Source organism: Eurosta solidaginis, chromosome 2 (assembly GCF_040869045.1).
Source record: "Eurosta solidaginis isolate ZX-2024a chromosome 2, ASM4086904v1, whole genome shotgun sequence".
Lineage (NCBI taxonomy): Eukaryota > Metazoa > Arthropoda > Insecta > Diptera > Tephritidae > Eurosta > Eurosta solidaginis.
The window spans coordinates 33,687,135-33,704,769 of NC_090320.1; the positions used below are offsets into that span (position 1 = coordinate 33,687,135).

The 17,635-nt window shown below is 39.6% G+C and overlaps 1 protein-coding gene across 2 annotated transcripts in view; it reads right to left on the minus strand.

Moving 5' to 3' along the window:
- Positions 1–1,123: 1,123 nt before the first annotated feature.
- The window catches only part of LOC137239528 (acyl-CoA-binding domain-containing protein 5), a 44,383-nt gene continuing 27,871 nt past the window's right edge, over positions 1,124–17,635 (minus strand). The window contains exons 3-5 of one of the 2 annotated variants that reach the window (XR_010949404.1): positions 8,298–8,832; positions 6,046–6,669; positions 1,124–2,615 (exon numbers count right to left, since the gene is read on the minus strand). Coding sequence is in view for 1 of the 2 variants with exons in the window: in XM_067764944.1 (XP_067621045.1) it covers positions 6,109–6,669; positions 8,298–8,765 (1,029 nt within the window). In the remaining variant the exon portion in view is untranslated. Of the gene's footprint in view, positions 6,670–8,297; positions 8,833–17,635 lie in introns of both variants that reach the window. The other variant, XM_067764944.1, reaches the window with a different exon arrangement.

The window sequence follows — 17,635 nt, forward strand, 5'->3', positions numbered from 1 at the left end:
CTTAAAAATGTAGAAAATGCAAAAAATTACACACATATTCCACAAAAACAATGAATAAAATCTACAAAAAGTTATTAAATTCACCAACTCAAATATTTTTAGGTTATAGATATGGCGACAAACCGAAAACCAATTGGTTGGCTATGATATGGTTATGACGTTGGCGTTATGGTATGGTACCATTGACCAATTACATTTACTTCCATAAGATAGGTTCGATCAGCTGTTTTATCTGGTTATAATTTTACGGTTATAAGTCACCATTAATTGGCCCTTTAACCCTAACGCCATAGTCAGAACCATAGTTTTACTTATCCATATCAAATTGGCATCAGTTATTTGTGCCTTAACCTAAAAATCGTGAAAATTTCATAAAAATGGAGAAAACGCAAAAAATTACAAACACATACCATTAAAAATAAATCTCTTAGTCAAAACGTATCCAAAACAATAAATAAAATCTACAAAAAGTTAATAAATTCTCCAACTCAAATATTTTTAGGTTATGGATATGGCGAAAAACCAAAATCCAATTGGTTGGCTATGGCGTTAGCGTTATGGTATGACACCATTAATCGATTACATTGATTTCCATAAAGTTGGTTCGATCAGCTGATTTATCTGGCTATGGATAAGTCACCATTAATTGGCCCTTAAGGCGTTATGACTATGTCAACTTTACCAGGGTCTTAAAGCTCAAGGCAAACTTGCAATATCCATATCCATATAAAACAGCTGATCCCACCAATCGCATGGAAATCAATGTAATCGGTCAATGGTGCCATACTATACCGCCGTAGCTATAAAAATACCATAGCCAACCAATTCGTTTTTAGTTTTACGCTATATCAGAACCTATGCATGATTTTATTTTTTCTTTTGGATACGTTTTGAAAATAATAAGTCTCTATTTGTGGAACTTATTACTAATTTTAGGCAATTTTTTTTCTTTGTTATGAAATTTTCAATTTTTTTTTTCAGTTTAGGGCGGCAATAACCGATGCCAATAGATATGGTTAACATATGGTTAAGACTATGGAGTTATGACTATGTCAACTTTGTCAGACCCTTAATGCCAGCTAGTTAATATAACGAAAGTATGTAGTGAAAAAAGTGTATCGCATCCTTTTTGATATTTTTTAAATTATTTATTTAAGGAAAATAGTAATCAAAATATGTGCAAACATTACAGTACATATGTATTGTATACGTAAGTTAAAACAATGAAAGTGTAACTGTTTTACAACAAAAGTTGAATTTTTCACATTTTTGTAAATATTTTAGTTTTTTTGTTTTTTATCTACAGTTAGCAAGTCTGAAAAATTATTTATGCTTTAAGGAATATATAAATGCAATTTTACATGAAATATATTTATATTTAAAAATCATAGGATATACATAGAACATACCGAATAGCTAATCACTCACTTCACCAAGCACTTTTTACCGAAAAACTAAAACAATATTTTTAATAAATTTTTTTGATTGCATTACAAAACTTGTTAAACAAAAAATAAAGTGGATTAACAAAATACATGTAAGATATATAAACAATAAAGTTAACTAAATTAAAAAGTATCAAAAAACAATCTAAACAAAAAAAAAAAAAAAAAACAAAAAAACTCAAATTTTTAATAAATTTTTAAATCTCTTTTCACAGTTTAATCTAATAAATTGTCTATTGCGCTAGTGGAATGTAAAATTAAAAAGAGCTAATATATATTATTTGCATATTTAGGTGGAGCGAAAAAAACGTATTCTCATAAAATTTAAATATATAAAATTTATTATTATTTAAATATATAGTATATAAAATTTTTTTTTCAAAATATAAATTTTGCTCAAAGTTTACTTTCAAATAACAACAAAATCCTGAAGCTATAAAATAAAATCTTAAAATTAAATAACTATACAGCTCCACATTACCCGCTCCCATTTATAATATATCAAAAACTTGTTCTATCATGAGGATATACCCTCCATGTCTTGTGATTACATATTTAAATTCGATTAGCGAAAAAGCAGATCACTTTGCGAAAAAAAGCAACAAGCTTTGCAAGAAACGTCACTGTTACGCGCACCTTACTTATATGTATATTAGGGTGGGTCGATTTGTATGGACGAAAGTTAACCGATATCGCACCATCGATTTTTCGATAGGATTTGGGCTCAGGAAAAAAGTTCCAGTACGCATACCCAAAAAATAATAATTTTCGAGCCTGCGAAAGTTCATTTTTTTGACTTTGATTTTTAAGATTTGTGCATATGTATACCCTGTCCGACCCAAAAATCTCCGCTAAAAACGTTGGCGATAACAGTACATTTTTGGGTCGGACAGCGTATACATTAAAACTTTTTACAATCAAATGAAAATTTTTTAGTAGGTCATGAAAAAAACCTTAAAAACCGAAGTCGAAAAAGGCCAAAAAAATTAAATTTCGCAGGCTCGAAAATTATTTTTTTGGGTAAGCGTAGTGGAACTTTTTTTCCTGAGCGGAAATCCTATCGAAAAATCGATGGCGCGAAATCGGTTAATAATGTATATATCTTTAAACTCGTATAGCAGCGTTAGCCCTATAACGCACAAGTAGTCAGTTAAGAAGGAAGAAAAGTCGCTGTGAAAGAAAATTGTAATTAAAATGGTTAGTATGTATATTAGATTGGGTCGATTTATTAACCAATATCGCGCCATCGATTTTTCGATAGGATTTGGGCTCAGGAAAAAGTTCCACTACGCATACCCAAAAAAATTATTTTCGAAAAATGAATTTTTTTGACTTTTTTCGACTTTGATTTTTAAGGTTTTTTTCAGACCTACTAAACAAATTTTCATTTGATTGTAAAATTTTTTTTTTGAAAAAACTGTTATCGCCAACGTTTTTAGCGGACATTTTTTGGTCGGACAGGGTATACATATGAAAATTTTTTTAGTAGGTCATGAGAAAAACCTTAAAAATCAAAGTCGAAAAAAAGTTAAAAAAATGAAATTTCGCAGGCTCGAAAATTATTTTTTTGGGTATGCGTAGTGGAACTTTTATTCCTGAGCACAAATCCTATCGAAAAATCGATGGCGCGATATCGGTTAACTTTCGTCCATACAAATCGACCCACGTTAATGTATATTATATATTATATCCTATGTAAATACGGTTAGTTCCATGTCAAAACACTGCACCTTCTATTTTTACTAATTGTGGTTATAACTTTACTTTTGGAATATAGAAAAATTCCTGCAACTTTTAAAATAAACAAGAAATATATATTCAGGATTTATATTAGAAGTTAAACCATCCTGAAGGCTTGGTTTCCTCGAAAGCCGGCCGTTACATAGCAATGTAAAAGTAATTATGTGGAAACTAAGAAGACGGTGAAGTTCACCGTAACGTAATATAGTGGCCGGGCATAAAACAACCCTGCCGCCATAACAGTAGAAACTCATTCATCACTGTTTTTTCCCACCGCTATTGCCAAAGCGGTGAATATTTCAAATTATTTTTAAAATAAACAACATTTTTGAATTGAAATTTTTTTCTTGTGAGTTTATTAAAAGAAAAATTATAAAAAAACCAAAAAAAAAACATGCAAAAAAATGTAAAATTAACTTTTGCAACTCGTCTGCCGTAACAGTTCGTAGGTTCCAACAAAGCGTTGCCGCTAGAAACGGTGAGTATACCGGCCGCTTTTTAGCGGTCGTAACATAGCGGTACCGCTTTTGGAGGAAACCAAGCCTTTACAGTTTTTGAACATTTTTTTTAATAACATGGAAGTTATACAAAAGTAATTCGATTTACCGAAATATAAAAATAATTCGGAAACAAAAATTATCTATTTCGAGATAAACGAAAATTTATGTTTTTGAAAAAAAAGGAACACATTTTAAGCTAACTTTTATTTTCTTATAAATAAGTCTTTGTAAATTTTTAAAATGCAAGAAATATTATCGTTTTAAATTATAATTAAATTATGAGGGGAAATGCTTGTAGTTTATAGGATTTTCGGAATTTTCAAAACTGTCAAATTTGATTTTAATAGTTTTGTTTAATTGTTTGTAAGATTGTCAAGTGGAAACAAGTAAGGAAGGCTAAGTTCGGGTGTAACCGAACATTACATACTCAGCTGAGAGCTTTGGAGACAAAATAAGGGAAAATCACCATTTAGGAAAATGAACCTAGGGTAACTCTGGAATGTGTTTGTATGACATGGGTATTAAATGGAAGGTATTAAAGAGTATTTTAAAAGGGAGTGGGCCATAGTTCTATACGTGGACGCCATTTCGAGATATCGTCATAAAGGTGGATTAGGGGTGACTCTAGAATGTGTTTGTGCGATATGGGTATCAAATTCAAGGTATTCATGAGGGTTTTAAAAGGGAGTTGCCCGTAGTCGTATATGTGAAGGTGTTTTCGAGATATCGACCAAAATGTGGACCAGGGTGACCCAGAACATCATCTGTCGGGTACCGCTAATTTATTTATATATACAATACCACGAACAGTATTTTTTCCATGATTCCAAGGGCTTTTGATTTCGACCTGCAGAACTTTTACAATTTCCTCTAATTAATATGGTAGGTGTCACACCCATTTTACAAAGTTTTTTCTAAAGTTATATTTTGCGTCAAAAAACCAATCCAATCACCATGTTTCATCCCTTTTTTCGTATTTGGTATAGAATTATGGAATTTTTTTAATTTTTCGAAATTTTCGATATCGAAAAGTGACAGTCGCATTTCGCCCATTTTTAATACCAAGATAAAGTGAGTTCAGATAAGTACGTGAACTACGTTTAGTAAAGATACATCGCTTTATGCTCAAGTTATCGTCTTAACGGCCAAGAGGAAGGACAGACGGTCGACTGTGTATAAAACCTGGGCGTGGATTCAACCGATTTCGCCCATTTTCACAGAAAACAGTTATCGGCATAGAAGCTATGCCCTTACCAAATTTCACAAGGATTGGTAAATTTTTTCGACTTATGGCATTAACAGTATTCTAGACAAATTAAATGAAAAAGGGCGGAGCCACGCCCATTTTGAAATTTTCTTTTATTTTTGTATTTTGTTGTTCCATATCATTACTGGAGTTGAATGTTGACATAATTTACTTAAATAATTTAAAGATATTAAATTTTTTGTTAAAAAATTTAAAAAAAAATTTTTTTTTTGAGAAAGTGGGCGTGTTCGTAATCCGATTTTGCTAATTATTTAGCACACATATAGTAATAGGAGTAACGTTCCTGCCAAATTTCATCATGATATCTTCAACGACTGCCAAATTACAGCTTGCAAAACTTTTAAATTACCTTCTTTTAAAAGTGGGCGGTGCCACGCCCATTGTCCAAAATTTTACTAATTTTCTATTCTGCGTCATAAGGTCAACCCAACTACCAACTTTCATCGCTTTATCCGTCTTTGGTAATGAATTATCGCACTTTTTCGGTTTTTCGAAATTTTCGATATCGAAAAAGTGGGCGTCGTTATAATCCGATTTCGTTCATTTTAAATAGCGATCTGAGATGAGCTCCCAGGAACGTACATAGCAAATTTCATCAAGAGACGGACGGACATGGCTAAATGAATTTCTTTTTTCGCCCAAATCATTTTGATATATAGAAGTCTATATCTATCTCGATTAGTTTATGCCGTTACGGATTGCAAACAAAGTTAATATACTCTGTGAGCTCTGCTCAGCTGAGAATAAAAAGCTTTCAAGCTTTAAAAGATGTGAAAATTATGTATTTAAATATTTTTATTAGTACATGTTGTTTTGATAATTTCCTGGGCATTAAAAAACTACCTTTATTTTTTTTCTTACGTCATGTCAAAGAGGAAGGCCTCAGCAATTATCAGATGATGAAAGTGACAGAGAATACCAATCGTTCGCAATACAGAATGATGCCCTTATGCCGGTTTTGAAAATTGTTTTAAACTTTTTTTAACAGCCATAGTGGTAAAAATAAAGCTCCGCCCAAAATCAATTCATATCCGATGGGCCGATTCTAGCTTTAGATGGATTTGACATGGAATAACCCGCATTTTTAACTTACCAGTTTGAATTATTACTGTAATCTTGTTCACCACTAAACACAGACATACATATATTTGTATCTTCACTTTCGTCGTGGTGCTGTGACAGCGCGCGACAAACGTCCCACTACAAAAGGCCACAATAGAAGCAATGCAAACCAAAGAGGCGAAATATCTTCAAATGGCCACCAGGATGAATATGCGCGTCCACCGCCACGCCCATTGCCCTTGCCAGACTTTTGCGACGCCACACTTGTACGCACATCATTTACTACTTTTTCCATATTACTAATACGCTGATTTACTGTTGCCATATCGGTATTCATACGCATTACAGTTGTTTGAATTTGCTTAAGCAAATCGGTATTACGTTGCATTGCTTCATTGAAATCCATATTCATATCCGATGGATCACAATATTCATCATCGGATTGATCGACTGTGCCATTGGATATTGCATATGTGGTTTGGGTTGTTGTGGTGTTTGTTGCTGTTGCGGGCATTACAGCGATTGGCGCATGTAATTGTGTTGCTGAAGTTGCTGTAACAGTATCGTGTACCGATGAGCCATTTAATAGGCTACTGTTAAGGCCCAGATGATTTGCTGTTTTAATATGTCCATTCATTTGGCCCGGAGGAATTAACTATGTGGAAGATAAACAAATATTTATAAATTAACTAAGGTTTTTTGAGGGGGCGGATTTATTCCAACGCAGCTATCTTATGTGTTGCGCCTAAAAATGTGAAATATATAGATACATTTTCTCATTAGGGGGTAAAGTAAGGTATTTACTGCATGCTTTAGGGTGATTTAGGCTCTCTTTTCGCAATAGACAGATTCGGACACACTACGGGCTCATGCTAGGTTTGTAGTATTTAGTCAGCTGCCAGAAAAAGCTTAGGAGAACGCATTACTCTAAATCAACAGCAGGTGTCCTTATCGCTACAACAACAACATCACCAGCATCAAATCGCGTTGAGGAGTCGGGTCACTTTAGGTCACATAGTTGAGTGACTAGCCAGATCTTTCTTTCGCTAGACTGATGGAAATAGCATAAGTGCCAGCTGCTGAGAACCTAGATTTAGGAGAAGTTAGATACTTTGAATTTAAAGGTTTTTTTGAATTTGAGTTAGCTTCAAGCTTTGTTGGTGATACAACTTCGTATGGAACCTCGTTAATATCTAGGAATGTGATAATTTTTCCTCTTATCTACTGGTGCCTTTGGGTTACCTAGCAACCATTTGCTGAACAGAGAATTGGTATTAGTGTGTCCTAAGAGCATGAGGATTCCTCATCGTGAAGACTTGTTTGGTTCGAAGTATGTACAGCTGAGTTTGTGTTTCTTACTTGCGGTTGTGTTATTTGCACGACACGGCTTCACATTTTGCCGGAACAGGCCGAACCTTATTTTGGGATCGTATTCATAACTTATGGTGGATTGGCCAAGGTATTTCTCGACCTTAGCCGTTACAACTATTGTGCATTTTATTAAAAAAACAAAGAATTCTATAGTTCGCAAGCTGGAAGCATTTAATTACAGCATCTTGTAGTTGTTGTTGATGTAGCGATAAGGACACTGTTGTTGTTGTTGTTGTTGTAACGATAAGGTTGCTCCCCGAAGGCTTTGGGGAGTGTTATCGATGTGATGGTCCTTTGCCGGATACAGATCCGGTAAGCTCCGATAACACAGCACCATTAAGGTGCTAGCCCAACCATCTCGGGAACGATTTATATGACCACATTAAACCTTCAAGCCATCCCTCCCTCCCCACCCCCAACTTTCATGAGGAGCTTGGGGTCGCCAGAGCCTCGTCTGTTAGTGAAACAGGATTCGCCGCGGATAGGTGAGGTTGACAATTGGGTTTGGAAAGGCTGTATATTGCGCTGGCAACCTGAAGGGTTGCGCTACACAGCCCCTTGAATCTGGTGTTTTTGTCGCCCCTTACGACAGGCATACCTACCGCGGGTATATTCTGACCCCCTAACCCGCTGGAGGAGCGATAAGGACATTCTCCAAAGGCCTCGGAGAGTGTTATCGATGTTAATGATCCTTTGCCGGATGTAGATCTGGTACGTTTCGGTGACAATCACCACCCCGAGGAACTTGGGGTCGCTAGAGGCTCGGCTGTTAAAGAAACAAGAATCGGGTTGGAGAAGCTATATATTGCGCTGGCAACCACTTGAATCAATTCGGTATTTTAGTCGCCTCTTACGACAGGCATACCTGCCGCGGTTATATTCTAAGCCCCCTAACCCGCTGGGGGTACTTACATCATCCTCTTCACCACTACTTCCATGTAAGCTTGCGCCATGCTGTGGACTATTCGTGCGCGAATTGAATGGTGAATTTGGATGCGATTCAGCTAATTCGCGCATTCCCGGTACAACCATATCTAATTCATCCAAATTAATATTGTCCAAACCACTTATGCTACCAACAAAATTTTGCACATTCTCCGTAAATGACATTGTTTCTATAATTTCACGTAAACTATCAACATAACGTTCCATTGCTTGTTGTTTCGTTAAGTGACGATTATCATTCCAAGCATCCCATTTAGCTTTGCCAACAACATCCCAGAAAGCAGGACGTTTTTGATGGCAGGGACCCTCTATTGCTTGCTTATATAAACCATAAAATTTGAGCATCATGGCTGTGCTAGGTTGGTATGGACCATGCTTTGGTAGGCCTTTGATTACATTGACGGCGGCTTGAAAACGCTCCACAATTGAAGCCATAGCGTAGCGTTAGTGGCAGTAAATCGTTTTTGTATTTTTAAGGCGTTGTTACGTTTTTGTTGATTTTCTGAAAAGTTTGCGAAATTTGAAAAGTTGATTAATAACCGCTCTGATTAATATAGAATTAAATCGGAATCTAAAGTAAATTAGCTACTTCTTATCATTGTTATAGGTCTGACTTTTATGTAAGCATGCATAGTGTTATCGCCGAGATTAAATTTTTTTTAAACTAATAGGTAGATTAGTCTAACAAATCGGCACATATAATATATATAAAAATCAAATTCTGTGTGTGTGTGTTCGCTATGGAAACGTATTTCCCTCACTTCATTCATCGCCAAATTTTGGCTATAGGTTCCTTCGATCGACTCGAAATTTTAGGCAAAAAATAATTTCGATATATAAAAAGGGCGTGGCACCTCCCATAAAATGGAATTTTTGGTACTGCATAACTCTGAAGGTATACATGCCAGAACATTGAAATACAGTAAGGAATTATATGAGGTCAATCCCTAACACCACCAAGAAAATGTGGAATTGGGAAAATGGGGGCGTGGCACCTCCAACACAAATGGCATATATCATACTGCATATCTCTGGATGTAGTAATGGTAGGATAATGAAAATTGGTAAGGAGCTATATGACGTTAAGTCCTAACACCTCCAGTAAAATGTGGAATTGGAAAAAGGCGCGTGGCACCTTCCCTACAAATGGGATTTTTCAGAACTATGGCTGCCGTACAAACTTAGGTTATTTTAACACCTAAAGTTTTACTGCACTGTTGAGTTTGGCTGTTATTCCACTTGGACGTTTTGTAATCTGCCGCCATTAAAAAAATTGTTAGTTTCAGTCTATCTACATCTTTATATATAAAAATCAAATTCTGTGTGTGTGTGTGTCTTCGCTATGGAAACGTAATTCCCTCACTTCATTCATCACCAAATTTTGGCTATAGGTTCCTTCGATCGACACGAAAGTTTTAGGCTAAAAATAATTTCGATATATAAAAGGGGCGCGGCACCTCCCATACAAATGGAATTTTTGGTACTGCATAACTCTGAAGGTATAAATGCCAGAACATTGAAATTCAGTATAGTTGGCAACCCTGGTGTGTGAAAGCTAAAGTAATTTGTGCTCCTCTTTAAATTTTCAAATTCATTGTTTATTGTGAGCCTTAATTCTTACAACCCGCTTCTAAATTAAGATCTTCTGTCCAGGTGATCTCCAATTCAACTTTACTAACTTGGCAGTATATTGCAATTGGTGCTCCTGCTTTGTTGTTGTCAGTCGACTTGATTTTTTTTGCCACCTTCATCAACTGTGTATCTTCCCGCCAAAAGTTTTATAGTCACTGAAGTTTGTTTGTGATTCAAGCTTAATTTTGTGGTTTGCGTCTATGCTAAACTTGCTTTTTTCGAACTATGGATCCAGTCAATGGTAAGCGTCGTGGTGACGACCTTAATAACGAGGTTGATAGCGCCAAAAAGCTGGCACGGATCAGCGACTTCTGTCCTAGTTTAGTGCAAAGCATGGATCAGCGATTTGCTAAGTTCAACGATCTGATTTCTAAGCAAATTTTGGACTCGGAAAAAAGGCTCATTGAATTCGTATGCAAAAAACTAGAAGACAAATTTGTGGTGCTGAAGAAAGAGGTCAGTGAGCTTAATGCAAGAGTTACTCAGCTGGAGAGCGTGTTCGAGCGCGTTGGTTATCTCGAAGAGGAAGTAAAAACACTCAAAAACAATGCGTCGAAGCAAGAGAGCCACATTGCCGCAAGTGAAGTCCGTGTACACGGAATTCCCTTTAAGGAAGGAGAAAACTTAACAAGTGTCTTTCATCACCTCTGTTCCACTCTTAGATTGCAACCAATTCCTATAAAGAGCATTTTTCGGCTACGGAAACTAGACAACAGCGTGACAGATCCGGCCGTAATAATAAAATTTCAGTCGCCGACAGACAGAAACAAATTGCTAAAAAGTATAGGCACCTTTAGGCGCCAAAACAATCCAAACATCAGGGTCTGCAATTAGTTCATGTGGGCATAAATTCAAAAGCTCCGATTTATGTAAATGCTTCGCTGTCCAGGCAAAACTATGCGATCTTCAAGGCAGCGATCCGTCTAAAGAAGAAAAGAAAGGTAGTAGCGGTTTTTTCTAAGAAGGGTCTGGTACATATCAGAAGAAAAGCCAACGCCAGCCCTGAAGCAATACATAGCTTGGATTTTCTAGATCGTCTTGAGAATACCGGCGAAGAAAGCGCTAGTTCCTTTCGAGATGATGATGCGCCAACGAATAATGATCAATAAGTTAATTTCTATGTATGGTATATTACTTAAGTTCTTCCGTCTCTTCGTTTCCGTCTTTATCTCTCTCTATCATACTTGTAAACATTCATTTATGTTGTCTTTATTGTTACGCATCGCAGAGCATTTATACCTCATAGTGATGGTCCTAGACTATAGGTTGTCTAGTTCCAAAGACTGTTTACATACACTGTTGCGCGTATTCAGCAAACGTACTAAAGGGCTCAAAGTCATCCATCTCAATGCGCAAAGCCTATATAAAAAACTGGATGAATGAGATTCATATCTGAAGGTTCTGATATAGATGTTATATGTATTTCCGAAACCTGGTTTTCTTCATGTCACAAAAATGATTTGGTGCAACTAAATGGATATCAACTTTTCAGGGCTGATAGACGTGGTACTGGTGGTGGTGTTGCTATATATGTTAAAAGTAGTTTATCCTGTAAACTTTGCTGTAGTGCTAGTCCAAGTGATTTTGTCGAATATGTGTTCGTAGACGTGTTCTCTGTAAATAATGAAAGGCTTCTTATCGGCTGTGCATACAGACCTAATCGTGGAGTTGACTTCTCTGGTTTTATTGAATTTCTCGAGCCTCTACTTATAAGTTATGATAATATAATCGTCGCTGGGGATTACAACTCCAACCTTCTCGTCGACTCAACTCTAAAGCTAAGTATGGAGTCTCTTGGACTTTTTCCCACCAATTTAACTTCACCTACACTTTACTGACTCAAATTCTTCTTTGTTGGATTTATTTTTTGTGAATGATCCCCTGAAATTGCTCCACTACGATCAATTGCCTGCATCTTGCTTTTCAAAATACGATCTGATATTTCTTAGTTACAACTTTCAAACGTCACGCAGCTAATGTTCCTTTAGATTTTAGATTTTTGATTTTAGATTTTGATTCCTACGCTGACATCGGTCGATGATCAGGCCTCATTCCTACAGAACCATATTATTAGGCTTTTCGAAAACCATGTGCCAGTGAAACTCAAAGCTGCTACACACTATAATGCCCCTTGGTTTAGTGCTAATCTAAAACACTTAATTCACCAGCGTAACCTTGCTTACTCACGATGGAAAAGATACAAAACCCTGGAGGCTCAACTGCCTCAAAGCAGCTAGGATCGCTGCAAAGAAAGCCATTAGGTCAGCTAAGCAGAAATTTTATAATAACAAGTTTAGTGCTGCTTTGAGTACGAAGGAAACCTGGAAGTCGATTAAAGATATTGGTATCGGAAAATCCAAATGTGATATTTCTGTCCTCCCTGATGTAGACATTAACGAGATAAATATAAATTTTGTAAATCTGCCAATCTCAACTGACAATATATGTGCTGACAATTACTGTATTCGCGCTAATGTTGATTTTGGTCCTCTTGAGTTTGCTAGTGTCGATGATTGTGATGCCGTTCTAGCCATTCTTTCAGTAAAGTCTAATGCTATGGGATTTGATGGTATATGTCCGAAATTTCTAAAAATAATTCTTCCTAAAATCCTTCCTCACTTAACCTACTTGGTTAACTCTGTGCTGACGTCCTGTGTATTTCCCAAATGTTGGAAAGTTGCTAAGGTAATCTCAATCCCCAAGCAAAACAAGGAGTATAGACCTATAGCTATTCTGCCTTTCCTTTCCAAGGTCGTCGAACGAATTTTGCACTGCCAGATAAATACTTATGTGCAGGATAATAAGCTTCTCACAGATTCCCAGTCTGGATTCAGGTCAAATCGTAGCTGTAAAACGGCGCTCCTATCGGTGATAGAGGATATTCGAGAACAAGTTGACACAAATTTTACTGCTTTCCTAACTCTTTTCGACCATTCAAAAGCGTTTGACTCGGTCGACCACATCGTTCTCTGCAAGAAGCTGGACAACCTATTAAATTTCTCCAACTGTGAAACAGCCCTCATCAGATCGTATTTGGCCGACCGAACTCAGGCAGTAAGTGTTGGTAGCAGAAAGTCTGACTTCGTCAGTGTTTTAAGAGGCGTCCCACAATGCTCAATCCTTGGTCCCCTGCTATTTGTTTTGTATATAAACGATTTGCCTGGTGTTCTCAAGTATTGTAATATTCACATTTATGCTGACGACGTACAATTGTATATGTGATGTCCTAGTGATCGTACCAGTTCGTGTATTAATAACTTAAATTACGATTTGTGTCAAATTGGTACGTGGGCTTCTATGAACGGCTTATGTCTTAACCCTAAGAAGTCGAAATGTATAGTCATTCATAGAAGGTCACTAGATAAAAGTGGAATGGAAAATTTAATTTTAGACAACACTTTATAGAATACGTTGACACGACAAAAAAAATCTAGGTGTAGTTTTTAACAAAACCTTGACATGGAAAGATAACATCTTCCGCACAGTGGGAAAAGTGTATGGGATGCTTAGTACACTCTGGCTGACACAATATTTTACTCCGTTACATATTCGTCTACTAATAGCAAAAGCGTACTTGATACCTACGCTCCTTTATGGTTGTGAGATTTACTCTAATTGTGACTATGTATGTAATAGGAAACTTAATGTTGTTTATAACAACATTTCTAGATACGTCTCTGGGTTGAAAAGACTTGACCACGTCTCTCATCATGCTTACAGGTTGCTAAACATTTCTTTCGATAACCTTGTTAAACTTAAAACGCTCACTACGCTACATAAATTAATATACATATATGAAGGAACCTGACTATCTGTATCGGAGGATAAATTTTCTCCTTACCCACTTCAGACATCGTATGCTAATATCTGATCGCCAGTTCTTCATTACTTCCATACGTCTTTGGAACTCGCTCCCTTCTAGACTTAGGCTTATAAGCAATGCTCTGCTCTTTAATAAAGAATTAACAAGTTTCTATAATAACCTAGACAATTAAAATACTGATTTCTGTCTAAGCAAATGTACTCTATCATTCGTTTATTTATTTATTTATTACTTATGAAATATGTAAGCGTTACAATAACGTAACCCTCTATATTTCCTTATTCACTTAAACCTGAACCTCCCTGTACTTATTTTTCTATAGCATAACCAACAACCACTTGTACTTATTCTTTTATAGCATAGTCAACAACCACTGATAGCAAAACAATGAAAATCACAATAATGGTGTGTTGACTTCTCAACCAGTTTGCGGTACCACCCATATAAACATCAAATTTGCATTTTTGCAATTCAGTCCTCACAGGTGAGCCAGCGGGAGTGGTTGTCTTTTTAAAAACAAAATAACCACTTCGGCTAGCTAGCTGAGTGGAAGGGGCGCTGTCATGGTCACCCTCCACCAGGGCTGGACGACGCAAGTGGTGTCTTCGGACTACTTTTCCCTCCGTCGCCCACCTTGGTGCTTGAGCGGCCCGCTGCCTCAATGACCAAATACCCCCTTCCCCCCTCAGCACGGGCTGCGTGGCAGGGGCGCCGTCATGGCGCGGGTCACCCTCCACCAGGGCTGGACGACGCGAGTGGTGTCTTCGGACTACTTTTCCCTCCGTCGCCCACCTTGGTGCTTGAGCGGCCCGCCGCCTCAATGACCCAAAGCACCCCTCCCCCTCAGCTCTGGTTTAATAGGCTGGCCGGAGCGGTGGGACCACTCCCACTAGTTAGCTAGGGAGAAGAGGGTGCGGCCGTGGCGCGAGTCACCCCTTGCTGCACCAGGACGACGAGAGTGGTGTCTTCGGGCTACTTTTCCCTCCGTCGCCCTGGTCTGGTAAGGAATGGCCCGATGCCCGAACGACCGCACAACCCCTCTCCATAGCTCTGGTTTCAGCCGTGAGCCGATGCGTGCGCACAGGGGCTACCGCTGTGCTGTTAAGGTGCACTTCCCCTCCTCCCACGGGTCGACCCACGGTGCCCTGGCTGGTACAACTCCGCCCCTCTTACGCACCTTCTACTAGTGTGCAAGTAGGAAGGCGGGAGTGTCCAGCGGTGAAACCAGCACTAACGAGTCCTCACAGTCTCTTCCCCAGGTGACCGACCCCGCGGACTACCGATCCTGCCGAAAGCTACCGATCAATCCCATCCCGCCGATACCGTCAACCGGCCCGCCCGGAACGAGCCGCCGCTGTCCAGGTAAACACCATCGCCAGCCTACTTCCCCTCTCTCCCCGGCCCTGGTACGCGCTCCGTAGCGCACCGCCGCTGCCGTCGCATCGTCGCCCCTCTGGTGCCGCCGCTGCTTCCATCCCGCCGGTGCTACGCCGACCGTTGGCTGTCCGCCATACTACTGCCGTGCCCATTTCGCCTTGCTGGTGCCGCCGCTGCCCCACTAACCGTTGGCCATTCGCCATCCTACCGCCGTTAAGCTGCTGCATCCGTCCCGCCGCTGCTACGACGACCGTTGGCCGTTCGCCACCCTACCGCCGTTAAGCCGCTGCATCCGTCACGCCGCTGCTACGACGACCGTTGGTGGTTCGCCATCATACCGCCGTTAAGCCGCTGCATCCGTCACGCCGCTGCTACGACGACCGTTGGCCGTCTGCCATCCTACCGCCGTTAAGCTGCTGCATCCGTCCCGCCGCTGCTACGACGACCGTTGGCCGTTCGCCACCCTACCGCCGTTAAGCCGCTGCATCCGTCACGCCGCTGCTACGACGACCGTTGGCCGTTCGCCACCCTACCGCCGTTAAGCCGCTGCATCCGTCCCGCCGCTGCTACGACGACCGTTGGCCGCTTGCCATCCTACCGCCGTTAAGCCGCTACATCCGTCCCGCCGCTGCTACGACGACCGTTGGCCGTTCGCCACCCTACCGCCGTTAAGCCGCTGCATCCGTCACGCCGCTGCTACGACGACCGTTGGCCGTTCGCCATCCTACCGCCGTTAAGCCGCTGCATCCGTCACGCCGCTGCTACGACGACCGTTGGCCGTCTGCCATCCTACCGCCGTTAAGCTGCTGCATCCGTCCCGCCGCTGCTACGACGACCGTTGGTCGTTCGCCGTCCTACCGCCGTTAAGCTGCTGCATCCGTCACGCCGCTGCCACGACTACCGATGGCCGTCTGCCACCCTGCCGCCGTTAAACCGAGGCATCCATCCCGCCGTTGCTACACTAGCCACTGGCCGCTTGCCATCCTACCGCCGTTAAGCCGCTGCTTCTATCCCGCCGCTGCTTCCGTACCGCCGTACGAGTCCGTCTGTCACCCGACCGCTCAACCGCCCTACCGAACCTCCTCTACTCCAACGACCGTTAGCCGCCGCTCCGACCCCTCGCCATCTTGCGACGGAAAGCCGCTGCCCGCCTAATATCTCCAGCCGTGTGTGCGTGTGTTCGTAACACATAAATATCGTGTATTTATTCAGTAGGGGTTTGTGGGACCTTTACTCGACTCTGGATTGACTGAGCGTTACCCCAGCCTTAGACAAAACCCACCTCATAAATAGATTATTTATTGTAACATTTTCTTAGTCATAGTCATTAGCTTTAAGTTTCAAGTTTAAATTGTTCCTATTGTCACGGATATTACCACCCCTAAGTTATCCCATCACTAAGGCGATGCTAAGGCCATGCCAAGCAGTATTTACGTTAATAATCAAATCAAGTATACACATATATAAGGCAGCCCAGAGAGATGTCACACACAGATGCATTTACTTATCCGGCTATGTGCGCGCAAGAGACTGTAAACTACAAACATTCACATCAATAATTCAATCTTTATGTGTTTACATAAACGAATAAATAATTGCGTCTACACATATGTACGTATACGAGCAGCGGAGCGGCAATGCACAAACACATGCGTATATCTTATTTCAGTGGTCACAAGAGATGGCAATAATTTGTGCACGTAGTTGTGGCTGGCGATTTTGTAGCCGAAACAACTAGTAACTTCTGGAAATCGAAGAGCCTAGAAGTATGCAGCGTAAACTATAAAAGCGGTGCAGGCGAGTAAGAAGTAATTCAGTTTGATTTGAGTTGTCAAGCAGTTTGATTAACACGATATCTAGCGAGCAATAGCAGTATTATTTTGAATAGTGGAGTTTCATTTGAGCTATCAGTTTGGTTATTAAGCTATTCGTTGCACAGTTTGAGTGTTATTGTGAAGCATTTTAATAAAGGCCATTTTTGCATTATTCAATATTGGAGTTATTTATTCAACAGTTTAGCGATACGAACCTAGCAAAAGGGGTAAATAAGAAGATTTGCAAGTAAATTCGTTACAATTGGTGTCAGAAGAGGAATTGTTGAATAAATTCCGAGGATTGCGAATACATCTTGGACATGGCAAAGTTAAGTGAATTAAGGATCCATCAACTGAAAAAGGAGTTGGAGAGCCGTGGATTGAATACAAGCGGCGTTAAACTTGAACTTCAGGCACGGCTACGAGAGCAATGGAAGCGGAAGGAATTGATGTGGAAGAGTATGACTTTCATCTTGATGGCGAGGAAGTAACAAAAATTGAAGAGAAAAACGAAACATCGCAGACAGTTACGAGCACAGACTTGAACATGATTTTGGCTGCAATATCTGCTCAAACATCGACAGTGGCTTCTCAACTGGAATCGCAAAAGACAGATAAAACATCTCAACTGGCATCTCAACTGGAAGAACAAAAGATAA